This window comes from Culicoides brevitarsis, chromosome 1 (assembly GCF_036172545.1).
Source record: "Culicoides brevitarsis isolate CSIRO-B50_1 chromosome 1, AGI_CSIRO_Cbre_v1, whole genome shotgun sequence".
NCBI classification, from domain to species: domain Eukaryota; kingdom Metazoa; phylum Arthropoda; class Insecta; order Diptera; family Ceratopogonidae; genus Culicoides; species Culicoides brevitarsis.
In genome coordinates, this window is record NC_087085.1 from 31128876 (window position 1) to 31155146 (window position 26271).

The 26271-nt window shown below is 29.2% G+C and overlaps 4 protein-coding genes across 4 annotated transcripts; 3 read left to right on the forward strand and 1 right to left on the reverse strand.

Annotated features, from left to right (window-relative positions):
- Positions 1–1013: 1013 nt before the first annotated feature.
- On the forward strand, positions 1014–1865 carry LOC134837630 (procathepsin L-like). Its single transcript, XM_063853013.1, has 3 exons — positions 1014–1186; positions 1243–1648; positions 1707–1865. The coding sequence occupies exons 1-3, from the start codon at positions 1014–1016 to the stop codon at positions 1863–1865; spliced, it is 738 nt and encodes a 245-aa protein (XP_063709083.1).
- A 1009-nt stretch (positions 1866–2874) lies between these two features.
- On the reverse strand, positions 2875–4366 carry LOC134837631 (digestive cysteine proteinase 1-like). Its single transcript, XM_063853014.1, has 5 exons — positions 4098–4366; positions 3948–4044; positions 3698–3891; positions 3500–3637; positions 2875–3328 (listed from the first exon to the last, which is right to left on the reverse strand). The coding sequence occupies exons 1-5, from the start codon at positions 4364–4366 to the stop codon at positions 2875–2877; spliced, it is 1152 nt and encodes a 383-aa protein (XP_063709084.1).
- A 991-nt stretch (positions 4367–5357) lies between these two features.
- Positions 5358–6717, forward strand: LOC134837632 (uncharacterized). Its single transcript, XM_063853015.1, has 3 exons — positions 5358–5641; positions 5693–6113; positions 6556–6717. The coding sequence occupies exons 1-3, from the start codon at positions 5358–5360 to the stop codon at positions 6715–6717; spliced, it is 867 nt and encodes a 288-aa protein (XP_063709085.1).
- A 13872-nt stretch (positions 6718–20589) lies between these two features.
- On the forward strand, positions 20590–26271 carry LOC134837633 (esterase B1-like). The gene is made up of 4 exons (XM_063853016.1): positions 20590–20608; positions 23486–23774; positions 23828–24702; positions 25598–26271. Exons 1-4 carry the CDS (start codon positions 20590–20592, stop codon positions 26269–26271), a joined length of 1857 nt encoding a protein of 618 aa, XP_063709086.1.

Sequence of the window (26271 nt, forward strand, 5' to 3'; positions counted from 1 at the left end):
GCGAACTTTTTATTGTCCTTTTTTAAGACAAAAACTTATCATTTTAAAGTTTTTTAAAATTTTTTTTTTTTATTTTTTTTAGAAATTTCAATAAATTTTTGGACTGTAATTCATAAACTTTCTTGAACTTTTTTTAATCTTGAAAAAATTTCGAAATTTTTGTTAAGATATTTTGTTAAAAAAAATAATTAAAAAATATGGATTTTTAAAAATTTTAGAATTTTTTATTTTTTAAAATATATTTTTAAAAAAATGTAAATAATTTACAATTTTTTTCTAAAATAATAAAACAAAAAGTAGAAATTTAAAGAATTTTTTTAACCATTTTTATTATTTTTTTTTTAAACTTAATTTTTTCCAAACAAAATTTCATACAAAAATTTTAGTATTTATCACTCAAAAATCAAAATTCAACAAAATTAAATTAAATCTTAAATTAAATGATGATTAGAAATTACTAAAAATCTCAATTTGACAACAAAATCGAGATCAAAATGGAAAAAAATAAAATTTTATTCATATTAAAAAAAAAATTGTTGAGAAAAATTTTATCGTCTCAGACTTTTTTATCTACTAAAAACTTCCTTTCTGACTGCATTTCCGCTTGAATTGCAAATAAAACTCGTGGTTTTTCTGCCTTTTTGCTCATTTTTCAACATCGTCTCTAAAATAAAAAAATGCATTGGTCACTTCTTCTCTTAATTTTACAAAATCAAAGAGACTTGTCTCCATCAGTTCAGAATCGAGTTTCTGTAGATTCTCAGCATTTTCTTCGAGAACTTCGATGGAATTTATTTCAAGTAAGTTTTTTTTCCTTCAAAATGACAAAATTTCCTTTTTTTTCTTGAAAAATTTTTTTTCAGGTGAATCATCAGAAATTTTATCCAACTCACGAGGAACGAATGAAACGAAAGTCGATATTTTTTGCAACTTTACATGAAATTGAAACCCACAACGATCGCTTTTACCGCGGATTAGAAACTTTTTCAAAAGGCATCAACCAATTTTCAGACATGACTGACGAGGAATTTGAAGAAATTTATGCCAATAATAAAATTTTAGGCAATTTTGAGATGCAAAAAGAAATTTCTTCAAACATTACGAGACCAATTAAGCAAAAAGACATCAATTGGTACACCCCAAAAATTCCAGTGAAAAATCAAGGAAGATGTGGGGCTTGTTGGGCGTGAGTTTTAAATTATTTTAATATTTTTTTCTTAATTTTTTTCATATAAAAAATAGTTTTGCTGCGACTGGTTTACTCGAATACGATTATTTTATCAAGAAAAAGGAAATTGTCTCGCTATCGGAACAGGAACTACTTGACTGCGTTCCCATCAAGTATAATTATGGATGCAAGGGCGGGATTCCGTATTATGCCCTTGAATTTGTGAAGGACAGTGGCATCAATTACGAAAAGGACTATCCCTACGAGAAAAGACAAAGAAAATGCCAAATTCGATTGAAAAAAGCCCCAAAATTGGTGCAAAATGTTCAAATGACGCCCATTGGCGAAACAGCAATTTACGAAACTTTGTTCTATAGTCCCGTCATCGTCGCCGTTTACGCGAACAGTAAAGTGTGGAAAAGTTACAAGAAAGGTTTTATCACAGCGACGGAATGCGGGCGGAATAGACCTAATCATGCAGTAAGAAAAATAAAATTTTATTATTTTTATTAAAAAAAAAATAATTTATTTTTTGTAGATTTTAATTCTGGGAGTTGTAAGAGAAGGCGGTCAAAGATTATGGTACGCACGAAATTCGTATGGAGAGACATGGGGTCTAAATGGACACTTGAAACTAGCAATGAATGAAAATGCTTGTCAAATTGGAGACACCCATGGATTTTATGTAACTGTTTAAATATTAATTTGAAGAAACAAAATTAATTTTTTTTTATTTATTTTTTGTAATTAAAATATTTTTTTTATTTTATTTATTAAGATACGATAATTCTATTTTTTAGCAATAAAAAAAATTACAAAATTTTATTTTAAAAACAATTAAATTTTTAAAATTAAATTAAAATTAAATTAAATAAAAAAATGAAAATAAAAATAATTGAATTAAATTAAAAAATATTTTTTTTTTTTTACTATTTTTTTGAAATTTTTACTTCAAAAAAACATTTATGATAAAATATGTATTTTCAAAACAAAAATTTGAATAAAAATATTTTTTTATTTTTTTTTAATTTAAGAAATTTTATTTAAAGTAACGAAATAATATTTATTTTAATTTTTTAAATTTTTTTTATTTTATAAAATTTAAGTGCTTTAAATAACATGGAATAAATACAAAAAAATTACAAAACTTTTATTATCAATTTTATTAATTATTTCTTCAATATAAATATTTCACATTTATTTAAGCCTCAAAAAAGTTCAACAATTTTTGAGTTTAAAATTAAAAATAAAATAATTAAAATGTAAAAAAAAATATTTCATCAAAAACTTTTTTGACAATTTTTTAAAATTCAAACTTCAAAATTACAAAAAACGTCAAAAAAATTATTAGTTAATTTTATTTAATGTGAAAAATTGATTAAGTACATAAAAATATTTGAGAATATTTGTTTAATGTATGAAAAAACTAACTTCTGGTTGATTAAAATTTGTATTTAAGAATTTTCATTCATATTTCAATGGTTGATGTATGAAGCAGGTTGTTGTGCTAAAAAAATATTTTTATGAAAATTATTTTAAAACAAAATATTAGTCAAAAATTACCAATATTGCATGCATTTTGCATCATAGTAACATAAGCATGACCTCCGTATCCCCAACCAGTGCCCCAACTATTACGCAAAACCCTAAAAATTTTTTTAAAATTAATTAAAAGACATTTTTTCAATAAAAATTTATAATTTCTCTCACCAAACATCTTTTCCTTTAACATTTGCAGCTCCTACTGCTACAACCGCATGATTAGGTCCATGTCCATTACAATTTCCCGCCGTAAAATATCCTCCTCGATACCCTTGCCAGCGATCCGCACACACAGCAACTTGAATCGGACCAACATTTTGCAACTTATCGAACATTTCTCTCTCACTTAGTCCCGTAAATCCCACACTTTTGATTATTTTCGGTCCGACGTTGCTCCGTTTGCGTCGGCATTGTCCTTGATGCTTCTGATACGGATATTCGTTCTCGAAATTGATCCCGTTTTGCTTGACCCACTGAAAAGCGTAATATGGAACGCCTCCGTTGCATCCATGTTGCCTGTGATCGCAATCGACGAGCTCCTGTTCCGACAAAGAAACCAATTTTCGGTTTTGGAAATGGTAATAAGCGTATTCGAGGACGCCAGTGACACTAAAAGCCCTAAAAAAAATTATAAAAAAAAATATTTTTAATTATTTTTAGGTGAAAATATTGAAATAAATGAAAATGAGTAGTGTGAAAATGATAAACTCGAGAATCAGAAAGCCGCTTGTTTGAATTAAGGAAAAAATATTAAATAAAAATTAAATTCATTTAAAAATATATTTTTACCAGCATGAACCACAAGCCTCTTGATTTTTAATTGGAATATCTTTCGTGTACCAGTAAGATTTTGACGTCAATTTAATTGGCTCTTCATCCTCTTCGACGAAAGATTCTTCAACGGTGTTATAAATTGTTGCATTTAACCTAAAAATTAAAAAAAAAATTAAAAATTTTCATTAAAAAATTAAATTTTAAAAAATTTACGGAATAAAATTCAAATATTTGTCACGAAATTCGGTAGAAGTTAAATCCGTGAACTGATTAATGCCCATGTAAAAAGTTTCAAGCCCTTGGTGATAACGTTTATTGTGCTCTTCCATCTTTCTTACGTTAAAGTCGAAGATTTCCTTTCGCTTGACTTCCTCTTCGAGAGTCTCGTATTCTTTCTCATGAGTCATCTATGAAGAAATTTTATCAAAAAAATGATTCATTCGAGAAAAAATGCAAAATTTACTTTAAATTCTTTCCATTTGCGGTTTAATTCTGCTTCGAGGGCTTCTTGCTCCAATAATTCAAGAGAATTCCCAGCAGTTTCGTCAAGTTCTTCAAATCTAAAAAACTTTCTCTTAAAATTGTTTCATTTAAAAAAAAAAAAAATTCTTACCTTTTTTCACTACCTAAAAGTTGTAATTTGAACTCATCTTCCTTCATATCTGAAAATTGGTCGATTCCTTGTTCAAATGTTTCAAGTCCTTGTACATATTTTTCGTTATGAGCTTCGATTTTCTTCAAATTTTCTAAGAAAATTGCTCGTCTATAAGTTTCTTCTTGAAGAGATTCGTAGTTTTTGTTGTAAGTCATCTTAAATTCCTCCCATTGCTGGTTTTCTTTTTGGGAAACGCCCAAAATTAGGAGTAATAATGGTAGATTCATTTTATTCGAATGTAGTTAAGGACTTGAACTGAAATTAAAATTCAATTGTCATCACTTTATATAGTGCAAAAATATTAATTTTATCACAATTGCGTTAGTTTGTCACGAGATCTCGCATTTCCTGTGTTTTTTTACGCAAACAGGATATATGATTACTAAACAGGTTATTTTTTATCATTTAGATAAAAATAATTGTTTTTGCAACATAGTTGTATTTAAATTTTAGTAGTTTTCAGATTTTTTTTTATATTTGCCCTTCGATAAAAAAAAACTTGGCCTAATTAAAAGAAAAGTAAAATATTCGTTGATCTCAACAAAAATATTTTAATTATTAGTATTTTCGAATACATTCATTCCTTTAACAAAAAAAAAAAATATTTTTACCAATTTCAAAATTTTATAAAAATTTCATAATTTTATCACTGCTAAAATGTTTTAATTATTTTTTTCAAAATTTTTTTCATTTAAAAAAAAATTGAAATTCAAGAAAAAATAATTCTCATTTTTTCTATTGTTTGACATTGTTTAAATTCTCAAAATAATGCGTCAATGGAAATATATCAACATCCTTCTTCCCCTCAGTCGAATGATTTTTTTTCCTATAAATATTAATACAAAATCGTAATTTCGATTAGTCACTGAAGTCAACTTTGAGCATCAATAGTGTAAAAAATTAAGAAGGATTTAATTTAATCATGCATTGGCCTTTTGTGATCCTTTTAACGAGTACTTTGCAGAATATTAATAGCACGTGGAAGTTCCATCAAATATTTAAAGATCATCATTGGAATAATTATAAGGTCTTAAGAGTTCTTTTAAAAAACTGCATTAGAGCCGCTATAATTTTATTTTTATTAATTTTTGCTTGTTTTGAAAATCCCATGAAAGAGCTAAAAAAATTAATAAAAGTTAAAAAATAAAATAAAATAAAAATTTCCTTTGAAAAAAATAGTTGACATTTAACAAAAAATATGACTCACCTGACGAAGAGATGTCTCGCAAACTTATCTTCTTTGAAAACATCCGCACGATAAATTCTCACAACAAACGTCACAACGCTGGAACGGAAACTTTTAAAATGGGAATTAATCATTTCACGGATATGACAACTGAGGAATTTACAAAAAACTACGTCAGAAACAATTTTGTCTGGAAAGTGTCTCAGAAACAGGAAAATGCTTCAGACAACTTATCATGGTTCAAAAAAACTGTTAATTGGTATCAAGAAAAAATTCCCGTCAAAAATCAAGGCAAAGGTTGTCGTTCTTGTTGGTGGTAAATTTCATTCTTTTCCTAATTAATTTTTTGTTCAAAATTTTCTTTTAGTTTTACAGCAACTGGATTAATTGAATACGAATTTTACTTCCGGACTCGTCAAATCGTCGAATTATCAGCACAGGAATTACTTGACTGCACATCGAAGGAATATGGATGCGCCATGGGATGGACTCAAAGTGCCTTTGAGTATATCAAGCACAATGGGATTCACTACGATCGAGATTATCCGTACAATGAAACAAATCCGAGAAAGGGAAAGTACTGCAAACGAGATTACATTTCAGAGCCTCGTCCAAAAATTTACATTAAAAAGATTAAATCTGTGAAAAGAAAGGAGAGTAAAATTTATAAGAAACTTTTGTTACATCCTTTGAAAATTGCAATTTACGTTGAACCGAAAAAATTTCAACATTACAAAAGTGGTTATTTAACAGCGGAGGATTGTCCAACAGGACATGTTAATCATGCGGTAATTATTTAATTTTTTATGAATATTTAAGTCACGTGGTTAAAATTTTTCAAATGTGCATTGGGGTAAAATTTTGAAATATGCACTGGAAAATTGTCCAAATAAGCCATAATTAATGTTCTAAAGTTTTTAAACCTTCAAGTAAAATTTGTAAATATGTTCTGGGTCAAAAATGTAAAATATGTGTTAGGTCGAAAAAATGTGCATTGGGTCAAAAATTTTTGATGTGAATTGTGATAAAAATTCAAAATATTCTATATTTTGTATTTCAAAATTCCCCAATTCACATTTTAAATTTTTGGCCCAATGCACATTTTTTCGACCCAACATATATTTTAAATTACTGACCCAATACATATTTACAAATTTAGTGGATCAAAATTTCATAATATCTATTCAAATATTTTAAAATCGAAAAATTAAGAAAATAATTTATTTTCAGGTCATCATGCTGGGAGCAATGAAAGCTTCCGATGGAACTCCAATTTGGTATTTACGCAACTCTTGGGGCACAAAATGGGGTATCAATGGTCACTTCAAGCTTCAAATGGGCGTAAATACGTGCAACTTGTTGGAAAGAAATGCACTTTATATTGAAATGTAAAAAATTAATTTTGCTTTAAAATTACACAGAAACTACGTGACTTACAAGATTTTTAGCCAGTTCGTGGTTTAATCAGATATTTTATGTACAATTTTGGAATAAAATTGAAGTAAAACGTGTTGAGAGATAAAAATTTAATCTTGACCCATTTGGCATGATGCTTCCTCGCAGTTCAATTGTAACTTTCGAGCGTCTTTTTAATTGAAATTCATCAAAAATGTGGGTTTTTATTACGTTTTGAGTTTTAAAAAAGTTCGATTGATGTGGATGATGTTGATGCAATTGCACTTAATAAATTAAATAAATTTGAAAATTACGTGATTGGTACTTTTTAAAGTAAATCATGGATCAATTACAAATTTTTTGTTATACAAATTATTATTTGTTTTCGTTGAAATATTTCAAAAATTTTTTCAATTTTGAATCAGTTATTTTTATTTAAAAAAAATTAGATTTTTTTAAATTTTATATTAAAATAAAAAATAAATTATGCTCACCATCTTTTCGTTTTTACCGCCAAAATGCTTCAAACTGATCATTGTGCGATGCTTACCATCCTTCACTTCACCATAACAACGTTCAAGCATAATATTTATTTGTTTGTATGAATCACGTGCAAAAAAGAAAGGAAATTGACGATGCACAGCGGTATCGTTCGTACAGCGGCGTTTTTCATTTACAAATGTACACAGTAGTGACATATAGACAAAACAGCAACAACAACAAACGACTCCTCGCCTAACATTTTTATTTTCGTACAAAGTCAGTTACCAAACGAACTTCGTCGTGATCGGACGCGAAACCACTTTTTTCGTGAATTTCTAGGATCGAATTATTTAAATAAAAATTAATCGTGACACACATTTCGAGAGATAAAAAAATTAATCAGCAGAACTAATTCAATTAAAGTAAAAAAAAATATTTTTTTTGTAATAAATTCGAGAAGGCCAAAAAAATTTAAAAAATATTTTTTAAATATTTTTTTTTTATTTTTTAAAATTTAATAAAAAAAAATTGAAACCAATAAAAATGCAAAATTTGACATCTTTCTGCAATATAATTTGAAGATGAATGGAAAATTACTAAAAAAAAAAATTATATAATTTTTAATGAAAAAAAAAACGCAAAAATTATGCGAATTATATTAAATAAATTGTGACCGTTTTCAAACAAAACGTATCGAAAGTGAAAGAAAGAAGATGAATAAAAATCATAAAAAAATACAAAATGTGTGAGCTGGTGAATTTTTGTGATAAAATATAAAAGAAAGATCATTAGTGATTGGAAATAAATTTGTTGATAATAAAATTGTGAGTTGGTTATTTGTCAAAAGAAAAAAAATCGACCTTTTTTTGAGTGGATTTTTATACGTTTTTGATGCGTTGTTAGATAAGAAATTTTCGAGGAAACACAATTTTTAGGGGTTTTTGATGCAATTATGTAAGAATTCAACATTTTATGAAAGGAACCAATTCTTCTTTAAATTTGATCAAAAATTCATCTTGACCTTTTAAGTCTTTTGAAGCACCCAAAAGAGAACGGATTTAAACAATTAAAATATTTTTGATTGTTTTAAATAAAAATGTCCTTCAAGAACCATCCCTTTTTCGGATGTTTCAATAAATTACATGACATCCATTGCAAAAAATCAATTTTTCTGACATGTTCATTGTTAAATCTGATCATGATTGACATTTCATCGAAGAATTGACCAAAAATGTAACTTTTAATTGTCGATTGATGAAACAAAATGTGCTTTAAATTAACAACTCGCCATAAAAATCAAGTCTACTCTTAATCTACCACGTTGATCCAATGACACATTTCAGCCAGACAGCAAAAAAAAATCGCGTCAATAAAACATTGAAACTCGGATGATGCGACAAAAGTACAAGAGGTACCTAATAATTAATGTTCATGCGGTAAAAAAAGAGACAAAACATTCACTTTGAGCATGTGAAGTTTTATTACGCGATTTTGAGATTAAGATCACAAACGAGAGAAACATCATAAAAACGTCGAGAAATTGTCATCGCGGAATTCCTAATGAGAGAAAAAAACGCAAATGACAAATTTTTAATGAGAATCGAAACACCTTACATGAGCATTTTTGTGTGTCACAATTGTTCATGTCGCTCGAATGACGTAAAAATTGCACATTGGCAGAATTTGGATGATTAATTAGCTGAAAATATTCATTATGAAGATGAGCTTCCATGCATCTCGCGGGTAATTAAGACGCAGAAATACTTTCTAATGAGTATCATTGAAAGACTGAACAAACAATTAACTGAGGCTGATTCAATGATCGAAAGAGTTTTTGATTTTTAACACGAATTATTTAAAATTTTCGAGAAAAATTTAAAAAAAATTCCGTTAAAAAATATTTTTTTTTTAATTATTTCATATTTTATAAAAAAAAATATTTGTAAATTTTTATAAAATAAAATCATTCGTTTGTTTTGATTTTTAAAATTTTTTGATAAAATTTTATACAAAAAATATTTGACTTTTGTTTTTTTTTTAAACTTTTAATTTTAATCAATTAATTATTTTGATCTATTAATTTTATAAAGTAATGTAAATAAAAAATTTATTATAAATATTTTAAAAAATTTATTTAATTGTTTTTATATAAATTTAAATAAGGCCGCTCCAAATTTTTTCAATTTTTTTCCATTTTGTTTTTTAAAAAAAAAGTTAAAAATTTCATCAAAAATGACCGATAATGATTTTAAAAAATCATATTATAAATATTTTAAAGAATTTTTACTAAATTTTTCAATTTTAATTTTTTTTTCAAATTTTTTTTGTAAAAAGTTATTTTTCAATTTTTTGGTTGATTTGCTCAAAAATCAATTTTAAATTTAAAATTTATTTAAAAACAACGAAAATATAGATCATTATTTTGTATAATTTTTGAATTTTTTCAATTAAATAATTACATTTTTAATTTAAATTTTATTTTAATTATTTTGTATAATTTAATTTAATTAATTAATTAATTTTTTTTAAATTTATTTTCTTATTTTTTTAAAGTTTAATTTTTTAATTTTTTTTAATTTAAGCGAAATCAAAAAAATTTTAAATCTTTGAATCAGCTTTATTTTTCAATGAAACAAAACGCAGAAAATGACAAAGCAAATCAACACACATGCGTAAAAAAATACATTTTTTTGCATCATAAATACCCGGACCTTTCTTAACAGCCATACGTAAAGCCATACTTAGAGACCCAAATTGGCTATTACATAAATTGTTACTTCTGTTTTGTTATCACACACACAAATTATACTCACATCATCATCGCATCACAGCAGTGAAACGCGTAAAAAATTAATTTAAATGATAATTCCATGAACGAGCGACCGACCTGACAAACTCTTAAAATATTTGCAAAAATCGAAATAAAGACATAAATAAAGAGAAATGTGCAAAAATCTGCATTTAAATGACGCGAGGAGACAAAAGCTTTAAAGCTCCAAAAAGACTGCTGACAAAAGGCAGAAAGAAAGGCAGCTTTATTTAAATAGACGACCATCAACTTTGACAGCGAATACTTAAGCTCGTAATGGGACTCATCAATCACGCATCGCACATTAAAATATTTATCAACAATTTTTTTGTTGTTTTGGCATTTTTTGTGCGTCTCGCAAGTGATTTATCAATCAATCAGCTTCACCTAACCAATGCCAGACGCGAGATCGGAACCACAAAACACCTGTTCGCTTGCCCTTTTTGATGGAAGATAATTACAATTTTCGAAAAGTTTTTAACCAAAATTGTCATTCTTCACGCATTCGAGGCATTAACGCACTTTTTCTCGTTGCGACGTTGTGAAATCAGTGATCGTAATCTGCCGTGTCGAGTCTTTTGTAATTCATTTAAGTCATCTTGGACTCATCATCAGCGGTGGGACCTTCAATTATAATTGTTGAAACGAATTTTTCAGTGAGAGAGACATTTGAACTTACTTTCATTTTTATGTGCGAGAAAAAAAAATATTGAAATTATATCATTTGCATTGCTACTGAGGGAAGGAGAGTGAATGGTCGTGGTACGTGTTAGACGTCAATAAATCGTCGAATTCGCAAGCTGAGCTATTGTTTTAACAAATAATAAATTGGTAGTGAATGTTAGAGGCAAATAATTCACAGTAGTCATTCGGATCAAATGAGGTTATGAATTCGTTCAAAGAGGAAACGGCAAGTCACAGTTGGAGTTCAAATGGAGCAGAGGTGAATGAAATTAGTGGAATATTACCACAAAATGACCACCTTAGAGGAAGTAGAGCAAGTTTTTGAGCAATATGAAGGATGATTTGATTAATTCTGTCTCATAGAAAGGATATTTGTTGTGTATACAAATTTTTATAAACTCTTAAAGGAGCTCCAAACTTGATTAGACTGCTAAACACTAATTATAAACTAAATATCACAGCAGCGCTTCCAGTACTTGGCGGCAATATGGAAATATGAATAATGACAATATGAAAAGATAAAACTTAATGAATCAAAAGCCAGAGCTCCAAATTTTGAAAAATGTTTATAAAGCTCATCTACGAGGACTAAGAGTTCAAAATTGCTTACTTCGGTTTAATTACTTTACTTTACGCCTTATCTCTTGTCTAAAGATTCGAGACTGTCCTCATGTTGAGCAAAGGCGATCCACGATTTGTCGCTATCTGGTTCGTCGATTCGCAAGATCTTTTAGATCCCAATGGTTAGTTAGTTAGTTAGTGAGAGTTCAAATTTTTCCAAAAGCCTTACGAGGAAATCGATGAGAGACAGAATATCTGCTTCTTCATGGAGCTCGACAATTGGTGTTGATCGCGGCTTGTTGAGGCACATTTTTAGTTAGGTCTAAAGTAGTCCAAAAATCCTAAATTTAAAATTCTGAAACGAAAAAAACGGATTTTACCCATTTTTAAAGTGCATTTAGGTATATTAAAGTACCTCTTTGACATACCCGATCTCACTAAAAATGCATAGAAACACTTTGGTTCAGGTTTTTGGACTACTTTAGGCTTAACTAATATAAAATTATCAAAAAATCTCATGCCATTTATTTTTCGACGAAATGCTGATATCAAGTACTGCGCGCCATCTTATTACTTTAATTACTTTAATTCGTTTGATGTCCTAAAAATCGGAAAGCCGGAATTTGGCAAAATATGCTCGATCAAAATCTTTTAAAATCTTTTAAAATCGTGAACTTCTGAATATACATTAAAATGTTAGAAATCCTCCTTCAACCTTGGTATGAACTGCAGCTTTTGAACCTGTTGAAAAAATATATCAGATGCCCTTGTCAAAACTTATCTAACCAAAGAAGCATCCACACTTCATAAAAAACTTCAACAATTAAAATTTGGAGCATCATCATCGTAAAAAAAATAATACTCACGTGACTTTGAACCGTTTATCTGCTCACTGGATAATGGTAGACAATTAATAAAAACATGCGGGAGATACCTTCATCGCTCTGTAACAAAAATTTATGTAAAAAACTATTAAAAAATACTCACTTTCATGAGCAAACACTTTTTTCGCGTTGATGTACAATAAATTACATTTATGACTTGTAAATTAAGTGAGTATGTAATGTTACGATTTTTTTGCTTCAAATCTTGGTCAGCAAACGCACGAGACCAGAAAATATTTCATTTCGACATTTTTTTTCGGCATAATGATGATGAGTTAATTTCATGATCATGAGAAAATTCGCGAAGAAAAATCAAAGATTTGAAAAAAATCTTCTGAAAATTAATTTATGTGACTTACTTTACTCACACCTCTTCATGAACAGAAGCACGCAAAAGGCATTAAGTCAAAATCCAATAACCGTACTTACTCACAAAGCCCGTAAAATTATTCATGAACTATTCATAAATGGTGATTTATGCGGCTTAACTGAATTTTAATGTTGATGTAATAATCCCGTCACCACCGGTGTTTGTTTTGCACAGCACGGGAATTGGCAGCAATGTAGGTCAGTTTGTTATTGACATGAAGAGGAAACGAAAGACTTGGTGACAAATAGGACGGAAACCTCTTGTTTTTAATCAATTTAGCAGCAATTAGGCAACAATTAAGCCTTTCTACAACTTCAAAAGTTGTTTTCGGGAAGAGACAAAAATTAAACATCGTCCTTCACACTTTTGAAATGATGAAATATGAGATCAATTTTTTAACGAGCAACAATTAGTTCACGAAGTGTCTAGACACAAAGTGACAAACTCAATGAATTGTGGTCGTGTCCGTCGTGGGATTTACAATCTCGTATGTAATTGATTCCGAAACCAAAAGCAAGGGCAAGATGTTCCTTTCGCCTGAATTTGTGTGCGCTTTAAGAAAAAAACGCACATGGAACGATCTCCAATAAATTACTTTTATTGCTTATTAACACCTATTGTAAGTTGTTAAAGTATTTTATTAGCATCGCTAATCAGGTGTCATGTAGACGATCATGTTCAACGATCTTTTTGTGTTTTTATTTTGTTTTCCTTGTTTGTACAAGTTGAATGGAGATTGCAATCGAAATCGGAGCAATTTGTATGAAAATCGCAGTTGGATTTCCGGTGAAGCGGGATCTCGATCTGAATTTGGGACAAGACCCAAAATTAAGTCAAGGAAACGTTTAACAATGCAAACGAAGAACTCCTACAGTTTTTATGTCGTCTTTTTAACGACAAACTGAATTGTGCAAATTTGTATACATAGGTGCTACAAATATCAATGAGTTTTATAAATAATTTATTAGCGTGTTTGAATTGAAAGGTAACTCATGTTTACAACAATGTAACATAAAATCATGTTCTGATGAATTTCAATGTTCTTCACGATTGTCATTTATTCTCGGTTGTCAGGAAGAGATTCATGTTACATTCACATGGAATAATTTGATGGATTGGTTGGCTTACTTAAATGTTCTTAAATGTTTGAGTTGAGGTAAATTGAAGAATTCGATGGGTGATTGGGCACCAAATGATGAGAAGGCTTTTTATTTGGAATCGGAAATTGTTTTACCTGCAGAAGGCAATTGGGACTATTTTTCGTTTACGTTGTTTCTACTTGATGGTTGAAGGCATAATGAATTAAATTTGATATTTTTTGAAAAAACTGTTTGAACCCAGATTCCTATGATTAATTTTTTTTGCCGTTAGTTGATCGTTAAACACGTAACATTGGGCTTTTGAATGTCTTACGGTTTGTAATAAGATGGCACTTCCGCCTTCACAAGTGATTCATCATTCAGTAAATTTGGGATTAATTCAACTCTTTATCAGGAACTCAGCTTAGTTCAGTGGTTAGCGTATCAGACTATCGAGCGTACGATTGTCGTCTAGAGACTCGAAATCATGAAAAACTTTTCTGACTTCAATCGTGCTTAAAATTTACTGAGATCTTTTAGAAACATTTTACGATCTTCTGGGAGAGCTGAGTGAATTTTGAGCGTGCCTCCTTATATATTTTTTTGCTTGGTTTGAATTAATTGAATAGATAGAAGGAATTTTCTTCCATGTTTTATATTTTTCAAAATATTAGGACCTGAAATATGAAAAAATAGCGTTAAAAAGCTTTAAGAATTACTTACCTATTAGTTCTGGGTTAATTATTCAGCAACCGTAAAACCTAAACCACAGAAGTTGCTAGAAAGTTAAATGCACGTGTCTCCAATAATCTCTCATATTAGGTCACAAGATGACGAGCAACCGTTGCATATTATCTGTTTCATAAAGGCAAAAAAAAATAAAACAAAAAACTCGTTAATAAATTTCATAACTCCATCATCACATGACTGCAAGTTGCAAACAAAACTAGGAGGCAAACCACGATGCATTCATAAATTAAAGTCATCACACTCTCATAAGCGCCAAAGATTTGCAAACCAAATTAATTATATGCAACTTTACCGGTTTTTGGGTTCACTGCCTGAATGAATGGTAGACGACACAAACTAATTTTTTGGCTATTTTTTATCGCACTTTCAACGGATTTCGAGTCATGTGACGACGACTGTTTTGTTATGTGTGTCATGAACCCCAAAATCATTCAAATGAGGATCTAAAAGAGTGAAAGTCTATTTCCATTGAAAAAAAGCAAACAAATAGTCACATGACAAAACAACCCGAATTAATTACGAAGCAGCATGTAAAACAATCCGCCCGTATTTTTTTTTTCATTACGCAACAATGAATGCAACTGCATTCGGTGATGATTTCTAGTAGTTTGAGTGCAAGTGCATTCACTGAATCCAATAAATTATGAAAAACTAGGCAACGAGTCACATTTGCGTCTCATATATCTACACGAGGAAGTGAAATATTTCGTTTCGATAACCAAATGAAAGTAAAAGTTGAACATCATTATTAAAACAAAAAAATTTAAATATCGCAGACGAGCAGAAAAACAATCAAAACACATGTCTATGCCATTCATTTTAATCAAAACATCGGATTTCCTCTCGCTTATTAATCAAAGAAGTTGTTAAAAAGAATTATTTACACCTTTAGTACCGCGTTTAGTTACTGCGAGCGATTCCAATAACGCACCGTAAAAAGTTACATGAAAAAAGGTGCAATTAAGTTGATCGACATGGTCAATTTGCCGGCATACGAAGGTACGATGAGAGTGAGAGAGAGGAAGTTGTTTGTTTGTCTTTTAGTGGGTGGCTAATTTCACGAACATTAAACCCTTTATTTACATTCACAAGTTATGTTCCTGGGCTGATTGTTTATGTTATTGTAATACCTAAAATTATTATCGAAAGGTTTATTTAAAAACCAATTTAAGAAACGATTTAAAATGAAACTAATTTAAATAGTTATTCAGTTTCATTCGAATATATTCGAAAATTTTCTTATAATGAAATCCCTTTGTTAGAAAATATTGACTTAGAATGATTTAGAATCGATTTCAAAATTTATAGCTCATAACTTAAGGTTACTGACCTTCAAAGTTGTCTCGTTGCTCCACTTCGATTATTCATATTCCCAATAAAGACTTTCAAATTTACAAAAAAAAAACCTACTGATGCAAATAAAAAATCCAATAATAGAAGCAGAAAGATGTCAAAAGCGATTAAATTACTTGAAAAGATGCAATTTACATCTTTTTAAATAAACGAAGAAAAAAATCCTCTCGAATGTAATTCCAAATCTTCTCGTACATTTAAATTTATTACATAAAAAATAATTTATAGTGCTATTATATTGACAGAGTGCAACAAAATAACATAAATAATAATGGTGGTAGTCATTCGAACAAATGACGACAACGACGCGAATGGCATTGAGCACAATTAAATAAAACTCAAGAGAGAAAAAAGAAGACGAAGAAGAAGTAAATCACTTTAAAAGGTTCATTAAATATACATTACTATGTGATCCATTTTCCACAATAAAATACATTGCAAGTTGGTTACCTGATGTTTTCAAAGCAATAAAACGTCAATCGTTTCAAATAAATTTTAATGTAAAACATCAAAAGCGAGAAAAAAGTGAAGCACTACATGAATGTTAAATAATAATAATAAAAAAAAATATTGTGTCGAAACCAAAATCGTGATTCTGAAAAATATAAATTAAATTCTAAATAAACATTCAAAGAGTAGCCAAATATGCGGAATTTATGTGTTGCAATTGCCGTTTTCGTGGCATTAATAAATAATCATCTCCCATACACAGAAGCCGGAGTGATAAGAGTGAGTAGAAGCACGTTTTTTAAAATGTTACAAAAAATATTTTTTTTTGCAACAAATTTGACTATCTGTCGCTATTAAAATTTCAGCAAAAACGTTCGCTGTATCGTGAGCAAGTTTCCCCGCATTTGCCAGGCGGCAAGATACCAGAAACGGCTTTCAATGCTGATCGGCTTATTTTGAATCGATTACAAAGTGACGGCATTGCGGTGCCTGATGGAATTATCCTTGAGCCACGACAATATCAGGTGTGGCCCTATGAGCATCGAAACGTCAAACAAACGTACCAAGTCCAAATTGACCATGGAGGTCATTACATTGCCATGCCGCTAGCTGATACAACCTACCCGGTGCCTATGCCTCTGCATTACGACATTAAATGGGTGCCGACCTACAAACCGAATGCCTTGACATATGTGGAGTTCCCTACAAATCGACAACATGGAAATAAAGGACATTCCTGTAAGTTACGAGATTTCTAATGAAAATCTTTAGTTTTTAATCAACATTTCGTTTTGACAGTTGGTAAAAGTGCTCCTCCAACGTACACCTTCACATTCCCAGCGACAAGTCACAATATAGCGCCGCCCAAGACGAGCACGTATTTCACGTGGACCGTAACGCCAGAGATGCAGAACATGCGATGGCCAGGAACGACAGACTACAATTCAGACGAGGTAAGTTTGCATGTTCAATTAGATGCAACGCGAGGCGTGAAAGGATCAAAAGGTCAATTGCAAATTTTAGTCACGTCTAGTATAATAAATATTTTGAAGAGAGATCGCGTGCCAAATGCATTGCTCGAATCTCATCAATAAATTTATTGATTATTTAATTGCATTCCAGGTCTTTGGTGATTTGGACTCATTTTTAACTCATTACGGAGGTCGCGTGTTACGACATACAGCATCACAAGGAAAGAAGAAGATTTTTGTGCCAAAATTAATTTTAAAACATAAGAAATAGAGTTAGAAAGTTCGTAAAATTTCGTTGTTGTAAAAAGATTGTAAGTAATTAAAGACATACACAATTAATGACGATGAATTTTTTTGTTAGAGAAAAAAAATATTTGTAAGTAAATGTAAATGAGCACGAACATGAGTATAGACAATCACCAAATTTGATCATTTTTAAACGCCACGCCATTAACGAGTGTTTAAGATAAACAAAAAATTAGAGCATAAAATTATATTATACACGAAACAAGAAAAAAATATTGAAGAGACTTATTTGGGAATGACTGACGTGAGCGCATTTTAAAATTGAAGACACGAAATACTCTTTAATTGACTTTAACTAATTGTCTTGCTTTTCTACTGCTTCTTTGTAAGACTTCAGAAGTCTTCATTGTTACGAATAGAAAATAATTTTTATAACTTTATTTTATTGACCATTTATGAGTCGATGGATTTTTTTATGGATGGATGAAAATTTAAAATTTACATTGTCCATCTCTATTTACTAAAAAATCTTATTCAAAAACATTTACATGAAGATCCGGATTCAAGAGACGATATTGTTACCTCGGCTACGGATTTCAAAGCAATTTCCAAAATGTTTAAGTATTAAGCTTTAAATATGTCTCTTTCACTATGTTCTTTACCTCGTACAAACAAAAAGTTATTTTGAATCCAGTTTTTGTTTAGAGTATTTTGTTTGACATTGTTGCGCGATGTTGATCTTAAGAGTGAAAAAAGCCGAGCGGTTTGAAGACTATTCTCTTATCAATGATTGTCCATCTAAATTTGTTTAAACAGTCGAATACATGTTTTCCATACAACATGATCCTGAGAAAGATTTTACTTGAAGGATTGGCTTTGAAATTCGAGGCTGGAACTATGTGATTTTATTTAGCTTGCATTACAAATTTTTCAAGAATTTAATATTTTTACTTACCTTCATAACCTTCATTTAATTTTAAATTCCTTGATATTACAAAAAACTCCATTAAACGGACTGACATCTCTTAAACCTTTGAAGCGCATTTCATCTTTCAAAAAATGTCTTAAACATCCAATAATGGCTTAATAAGTAAATGACGTCTATCATTCACTTTATTATATAAGAAAACAAAAAACTGACTAAAATTATACAAATAACGTAATTTTAAAAATAAATTAAGGCACATTATAACTTCTGAATTTTTCGCACATTTTTGTTTGAAAAATTTTTGCAATTTTGGCCAATATTAATAAAAATTTATTGTTTAATTCAATCAAGCGAAACTCGATACTTACTCCAAGTGGTTCATCGGCCAGTTTAATTTTAATAATTTTTTGCATCTCATAATTTTTAATTTACAGAAGACGAAAGTCGTAGAGAAGAGACATAAAACACATAACAATATTTTTTTCATTAATCCGTTTTAGATTTGGTAGTTAACACACATTTTAATATGCGCCAAATTATATGCTTTCCATTTCTTTTTGTATGTCAATACACCTAATATAAGTAGCAATATAATGATGTAGTCATGTAGGAGAAAATATCAAATGTGTATGATAATGATGATAAAAAATGTACGCAAAAAAATCGTCTGCAGGTATATTAATAAAAAAAAATAAAAGAGAAACAATGAAACGACCTTGTCTTATTATGTAATTTTCTATTTTTTGCCAACAAACAGGAATTTGCACAAATTGTTATTTTTTTTCATCATTTTTTTTTTCAGCAAACTTGAGACATGTCACGCCGTTCTACTTTTGAGCTAAATTTTGTTTTCAATCAACCGAATTATCGCAATCAAAGGTCAAACGATTTACCATTAAAAAAGACAGTAAATGATTTTAATTTAACACTTGTAACTGGAGGATTTCTCGTATATAGCTAAATGGAATGTTTAAAAAACAACAAAATTTCTGTCTATCTCTGACAAAGATCGCGAATAGCATTAAAAAGTATCACGTGATAGAAAATAATGAAAGATTTGTTGTTATTTCGTTTCTGCTTTGCACTTTAATGACTTTTGTGAAATTATGTAATTTTCTTGCAGCAAAAATTTTCTGTGCGAAATTGCTTTTGTTTTCTTGTTTCAGACATTTTCTTGAATTACTTTTAAAAATGTTAGAAATAGTTTGAATTTGAATTAATTTTAAGTTTTAGTAGATTTTTATCACTGCCGGAACTTTTAACTCCAAATCATGTTTCATCAGAATTTTAAGTTAAAAAAAGGTAAGTTGAAATAGGAAGCGAATACTTACGAAAAAAATCCATCGAAGGTAAGTTGAAGCCAAAGTGAACGGAAAATGCCTTCACCTATGGTATTAATTGTCATCCTGTCATCCAATATCCATCAATCAATACATCTGAAACAAAAATACTGGAGCATTGCCACATTAGAGACACAGAGCCAAGATGTATCACTTACTACTTTGTTTCAGCTAAAACTAGATTTCTTCGCGGTTGATCGATCGACTCGCAACGAAATATCAATCAAAAAATTTGCATAACAACCAAATGTCATGTAAAACCGTAAGTAAATACCTTAAGTGGTGCATTTTATGTCAAATTGCGTGGTTTGAACATCCGTAAGTAGAGCGAGTCGCTGCACTTTGAAAAATTGATCGTGTGAAAAAAAAACTTTTTTGCACACAAAACCAATGTCAAGTTTACTGTAAATAACAAAAATGAGTAAACAAGTGCTTGAACAGTTAAATATATCAAACAATGCGCCCACTTTAAGATATAAAAAAAAGCAGATGAGTCAAATTTAATATTTTTAATGCGATTGATGACATAAAAAGTTGGTTTTTAAGAACAAACAAGAGTGAAAGGCCCTCTAAACGAATTTTAATTTTTTCAAAAAAAAAAAAAAAAAAAAAACTAAACCGGAAATAAACAATAATTGATCTTAAAACAATAAAGGGCAAAAAATTGTGTGAAAAAAGTGGAACGTGTCTACGATACGATTTTTTATAAAATAAGCAAGATTTGGGAATTATGTAACTGTCTCTTCGTGCGTTTTTTCGTTGTAAAATATTAAAGATAGAGATAAATTTGTAAATGTGAATGAAGACGAAATAAAAGAAAAAATCGATTAAAGTCAATGTTCATTGATTTTATCAGGTGGTCATGATCTTTTTATGTCCGACAATTAGTGTCAATAAAGACGCCAAATTATGAGCGATTAAGTTACTAATTGGACAGGAAAAGTGTTGAATTACAAAAAAGATGAAGATCTTGTGGTTTGGTAAGCTGAAGGCTTATGAAGATGTAAAACGGATGTAAAGTTTAATGGAAAACTTTAAAAAAAGATGAAAAATAAAACGAAAATTGAAATGGATCGAATCAGATTCTTCAAAAATCACAAAAAGTAAAAATGCTAAAATCTGAAAATTTTTAGCTTTCTAAGAAGTTTCATCCAAATTATCAAATTTTACACTTATTTACACCATAAAATAATATGAAATTATCTAAAAAGTCAAAAAAAAACTTTAACTTAAAAATACTGAATAAAATTAAAATTTAAAAAATTAAAAAAAAAAAATAAAAAAATCAGCTATTTTGTTACAAGTTTAAGTAAAAAAAACCCATTAAGGCCACTCCAAATGAAAATCAAAAATAAAGTCCAAAATTTTTGAAAATAAAATGGGGGGGGGCAAAATAAAAAAAAATTTTTTGAAATACTTACTTTCATACAAAATGACAAAATTTTAGCAATATTTGATCGTTGATCAACATATTTGTTGTTTTTTAATAATCTTCTTTGAAACTTTCAAATTAAAAATTGATTTAAGATCATTTTAAGTTAAAAATTGAAAAATTAAAATTTCATAAAAAATAACTGTCAAAAAAAATTGAAAAAAAAATTCAGTAATTTTATGAAAATTTTTTTTAGAGAAGAAAATTTAAGTTAAAATATGATTTTCAAAACAAAAATTAAAATAATTGAAAATTTTTTATAAATTTTTTTGAAAATTTCTTGAAAAATTATGAAAATACAACAAAAAACGATCAATTTTGATGAAATTTTTAACTTTTTTTTTTTTATTTTGCCCCATTGGATTTTTGACTTTTAAAATGGGGCATCGGACTTTATTTTTGATTTTCGTTTGGAGCGGCCTAATTAATTTTTTTGGAAAACTTTATTAAACTTTACCTTAAAATTTTTGTTTTGTATGAAAATAAATTCTCATTAAAAATCTTAATGAAGTCTTATTTCGGATTAATTTAAAGTAATTCAGCTTTGAAAAATTTGAGTCTTTTAAATATTTCACCTTTAAACTAAAGCCTTAAAATTTTTTAAAGGTTATCGTACTTTCGATTCAGATAAAACAAAATTTATAGACTATAAAATTTTTACATCGATCTTATCTCATTCAATCCACTAAAAATCACGAAATTTTGACACCAAGCAGCAGCAGTAGCGAACCCAAAACACGGAATGCCGATAAAAATGAAAGTGCAAGATCTCCATTAAAAGATTTCAATCAAAAATTGCAATCCGTACATCGCAAAGCATGAAATTGTCCAATTACCCATAAATTGATTGAATTTATCCTCTTTTATTTGTTTGCTGCAAAATTACGAGCGATGAGGTAATCTCAAGAGTTAATAACGGAAGATTCGAAGGAGATTGTTCCGTGATCGCACAATTGAAACGTGTTCTAATAAGGCAAAATCGCTCAAATCACATCGAATCGACAGGCATGTAATTTAATGACAACTCTCGCACCTCTTTTGAACTCTTTTTTCGCATCTACTGCTTCTGCAGCCATAATATCTTAATAACGTTAATCGCATTGTCTCACACAAAACATTAATAAAAGAATCACGTGATCATAAAAAGTTGCATTAGTGTCGCGTAAAAAAGCATGAAACTGTTACTTGGTGAGACAAAAACTGCGGAGAAGTACCAACGAGTTACAAGAAAGACTTCAGAATCGCAAAGAGAGGTTTTTTCGTGGTGAGTTGAATGCGATCGAAAGTGATGAATGAAACGGATTCGTGCAAATAATCGACTCAAGAGAGAATTTTGCAATTGATAGAGATGAAATGTGCATGTCATAAGTTATTTTTATGCGCAAAGTCTTGAGCACAATTGATCCAATTGTAAAGTTGAGTTGCAGTAATAAGGAACAAAGCTAAGCATTTGATTGCTTTCGGCACCGATTTTGTGTTTAATGATGCAGTTGTTTCAGTTGCCAATGTTTCTCGAGAATTGTTGTGTAATAATTTTTTTTTAATCTCAAAATGTTACAATTTGACAAAATTGCTTGTTAAGTTGCTCTGATTTTTTTTTGAACTTTTTGTCAAAAAAAAAATTTTTGTTTTTAGATAAATAAAAATAAAAAGTGTTAAAGGTTAAATTAATTATTTAAAAATTTAAAGAGCCAAAATAAAAATTTTTAGATTAATTTTTTATACAAAATGACAAAATTTAAACAGTTTTTGACAGTTGGAATATTTTTAATAAATTTTTATTCATTTAATTAATTTTTTATTTTTAAATTTCTTTATTTTTTTTCTTATTTTAAGTTAAAAATAAGAATTTAATAAAAAAAAAAATAATTGTTAAAAAAATTAAAAATTTTAAATAAATTGTTTTCAGAGAAGAAAATTCTAAAATTTAAAAAAAAACTTTGAAAGAAATTTTGAAAATTTCTTTAAAAAATTTAAAAGTTGATCAAAAATTTATAATTTTTGATAAAATTTTAAAATTAAATTTTATTTTCGACTTTCCATGGTACGAAAAAAAAAATAAAATAAATTTGGAGCGGCTTAAATTTAAAAAACGTGCAAAATTTTTATCAATCATGAAATCTCCAAAATTAGTTTCACCGCATTTCATGACAAATTGGCTTCAAAACAGAAATTTACATTTTTTTACAAATATTTCACTGCTCGGCCAATTAGAGAGTGCGCGTTGTATGTCCGAGTACAAAGAAAATTACCGTTATGTTCTTTCTCGGGCACAAAGAAAAGAATCTTGAACCGGTTTCGTTCTTTGTAAATGCATAATTTGGACATTTTTTGGCAATTTAGTTACTTGTGAGACGTCGATGAAGCAAGAAGATGTTCTTACAACTAATTTTTTGCCTAATTTTTGCTTTAAATGTCGTTAAAGGACAAAGTTTTGAAACTACGACTCTCGATTATGAGACGACTCAGACAATTTTTGATGAATTAACGACTTTTGAAGTAACGGACTTACCTGATTTGGTTGAAAATGTGACAGAAAAGTTAACAACGACGACTCCGGCAGCAAATTTTCATCCTATGAAACCGACGATTTTCAAGCCAACCAAAAATACGGTGGTAAAAATTCAGGAAGGATCGTTGAAAGGCGTTTACAAGAAGGGATTTTATCATTTTATGGGCATCAGATATGGTCAAGCTCCTTTGGGGGAAAGGCGGTAAGTCTTGAATTTAGATAAAAAAAAATTAATTTAATTTTTTTTTTAAATAGTTTCAAACCAGCTTTACCTGAAAATTCATGGGAAGGCGTTCGACTAGCCACGAAATTCGGTTCGGCATGTCCTCATACTCAAGCAATCACGCGAACTTACTTGGGAATCGAGGATTGTCTCTTTTTGAATGTTTTTACAAAAGCAATTCCAACTGACGAAAATTTCAAAGAGCCTCGTGCTGTCATGGTTTGGCTTCATGGAGGCGCTTTTCGTGCTGGATCTGGAAATTTTCCTCTCACCGGACCAGATTTCCTCGTGAACGAAGATGTCGTCGTTGTAACTTTGAATTATCGTCTCGGAGCCCTCGGATTTTTGTGCGTAAATGACGAAGCACGAGGAAATATGGGAATTCACGATCAAATTCTCGCATTGAAATGGATTCAAAGGAACATCGCAGTGTTTGGAGGTGATCCGGAAAAAGTTACAATTTTTGGATTTTCAGCTGGGGGAGTTTCTGTTGACATTTTGATGTTATCTGATGCGGCAAAGGGACTTTTTAGACACGCAATTTCGCAGTCAGGATCAATTTTGTCACCATGGAGCTTCGTGGAGAACCCAAAAATGCAAGCGATGCGGTTGGGACGTGATTTGGGATTTAAAGGAAATTCCACAGATGAACTTGTGAGATTTTTAAAAGAACAGCCAGTGAGAAGTTTGGTCGAAAAAAGTGAAAAAATGGATACTCCAGAGGAAGAACGAAATGCGTTGATAGTAAATTTCACTCCATGCGTCGAAAAAGTTTACGAAAATGATTCAGAACCGTACGAAGCGATAATTAAAGAATCTCCCTTGAAAATTTTGAGATCAGGAAATTATAAAAATATTCCGTACATGACCGGATTTACAGCAAATGAGGGAATTTTAATTTTCAAAAGTAAGTAATGCAACTTAAAATTTATTTACAATTTTTTTTTCTTAAAAATAGTTTTTCATATTTTTAAAAATATTTTTCCGTAATCAAATGAAATTAATGTATTTTAAGCCAATTTTTAGTCAAAAAATTTTGATTTTTTTTTTCATAATTTTGTGAAAATTTAAGATTCAAGGTTCATTTAAAAAACAATTATTGAAAAAAATCCTTTTAAAAAACATTTAAAAGCTCAAAAATTGACATTTTTATTAATTTTTTAAAAATTTGAATTAATTCATTTAATATTAAAGAAAATTAAATTAAATCAAATATATTTTTTAATTTAAAATTAGGCCGCTCCAAATTTTTTTTTTTTTTTTGAACTTTTTGTCTCAAAAAAAGTTTTTAAAAAAAAAGTTGAAAATATCAAAAATTTACCGTTTCAAGAATTTTTCAAAATTTTTTTAAAAAAATTTTAATTTTTAGAATTTTTGTATTGAAAAACGAAATTTAACATGAATTTTCTTCTCTAAAAATTTTTTCAAAAAAATTATTTTTCAAAATTTTTGACAGTTTTTTTTATGAAATTTTTTTGTTGAAATTTTTAACTTAAAATACTTTAATATCAATTTTAAATTATCAAACATCAATATAGACCAAGAAAACAACTAAAATATAAATTAATGATCAAAAATTGTTTGAATTTTGTCATTTTGTATGAAAAAGTATTTCAAAAAATTTTTTTTTTATTTTAAAAAAGTTTTTGGGACAAAAAGTTCGAAAAAAATTTGGAGCGGCCTTAATTATTAAAAAAATTTTATTTAAGTAATTTTTATTAAATTAATTAAATTTTTATTTTTTAAATTTTATTATTTTTTTAAATTATTTATATATAAAATAAATTTTAATTTTTTTTTAGATTATTTATTTAATCCTGGCACCAATAAAAAATTCAAGAGCAGCGACATGTACTTCATTCCCTCAAACATCAACATCACAGGACTTCACAAAGCCGAAATCGATGTTCTTGCTCAAGATATTAGTCACATTTACATCGGTCTCAACAAAAACATCTCTTCATCCAAAATCGCCGACGCCATGGTTCGTTACGGAACCGATGTTCATTTCCTTTATGGCATGACACGAACTGTACGAGAGCTTTTGCGACACGGAAACAAAAACATTCACTCTTATCGATTCGCTTTTGATGGCGCTTTCAACTTTTACAAGAAATTCGTTGGATATTTGGGACCTGGAGTCGCCCATGGAGATGAACTCGGCTATTTGTTCGCTGCTCCTTCGTACATGTATGTCGGAGTGAACATGCTAGACATCGCCCGACGTGAAATGGTGACGAAAAATCGAATGGTAAAAATGTGGACTAATTTTGCGAAATATGGAAATCCAACTCCGCGAGATTTTTGGCCTTTTTATACGATTTGGGAACCGATGAAGGATAAAAAATTCTCATATTTGGACATTTCGGATGACTTGGAGATGATTGAAGGTGTTCCAAATGTTGATCGGGTCGAGTTTTGGGATGAAGTTTATCATGAATATGAGAAAAGGTCAACTAAAGAAAAAAATAAATAA

Excerpts from the sequence above, each read along its gene's own strand:
- LOC134837630 (XM_063853013.1), top strand. The coding sequence starts at position 1,014 with ATGACTGACGAGGAATTTGAAGAAATTTATGCCAATAATAAAATTTTA. Across the intron at positions 1,187-1,242 it reads AGATGTGGGGCTTGTTGGGC|TTTTGCTGCGACTGGTTTAC; the intron begins GTGAGTTTTAAA and ends TATAAAAAATAG. Across the intron at positions 1,649-1,706 it reads GGAATAGACCTAATCATGCA|ATTTTAATTCTGGGAGTTGT; the intron begins GTAAGAAAAATA and ends TATTTTTTGTAG.
- LOC134837631 (XM_063853014.1), bottom strand. The coding sequence starts at position 4,366 with ATGAATCTACCATTATTACTCCTAATTTTGGGCGTTTCCCAAAAAGAA. Across the intron at positions 4,045-4,097 it reads CTTTTAGGTAGTGAAAAAAG|ATTTGAAGAACTTGACGAAA; the intron begins GTAAGAATTTTT and ends AAAGTTTTTTAG. Across the intron at positions 3,638-3,697 it reads AAATATTTGAATTTTATTCC|GTTAAATGCAACAATTTATA; the intron begins GTAAATTTTTTA and ends TTTAATTTTTAG.
- LOC134837632 (XM_063853015.1), top strand. The coding sequence starts at position 5,358 with ATGTCTCGCAAACTTATCTTCTTTGAAAACATCCGCACGATAAATTCT. Across the intron at positions 5,642-5,692 it reads GGTTGTCGTTCTTGTTGGTG|TTTTACAGCAACTGGATTAA; the intron begins GTAAATTTCATT and ends ATTTTCTTTTAG. Across the intron at positions 6,114-6,555 it reads CAGGACATGTTAATCATGCG|GTCATCATGCTGGGAGCAAT; the intron begins GTAATTATTTAA and ends ATTTATTTTCAG.
- LOC134837633 (XM_063853016.1), top strand. Across the intron at positions 23,775-23,827 it reads GCTCCTTTGGGGGAAAGGCG|TTTCAAACCAGCTTTACCTG; the intron begins GTAAGTCTTGAA and ends TTTTTTAAATAG. Across the intron at positions 24,703-25,597 it reads GGGAATTTTAATTTTCAAAA|ATTATTTATTTAATCCTGGC; the intron begins GTAAGTAATGCA and ends ATTTTTTTTTAG.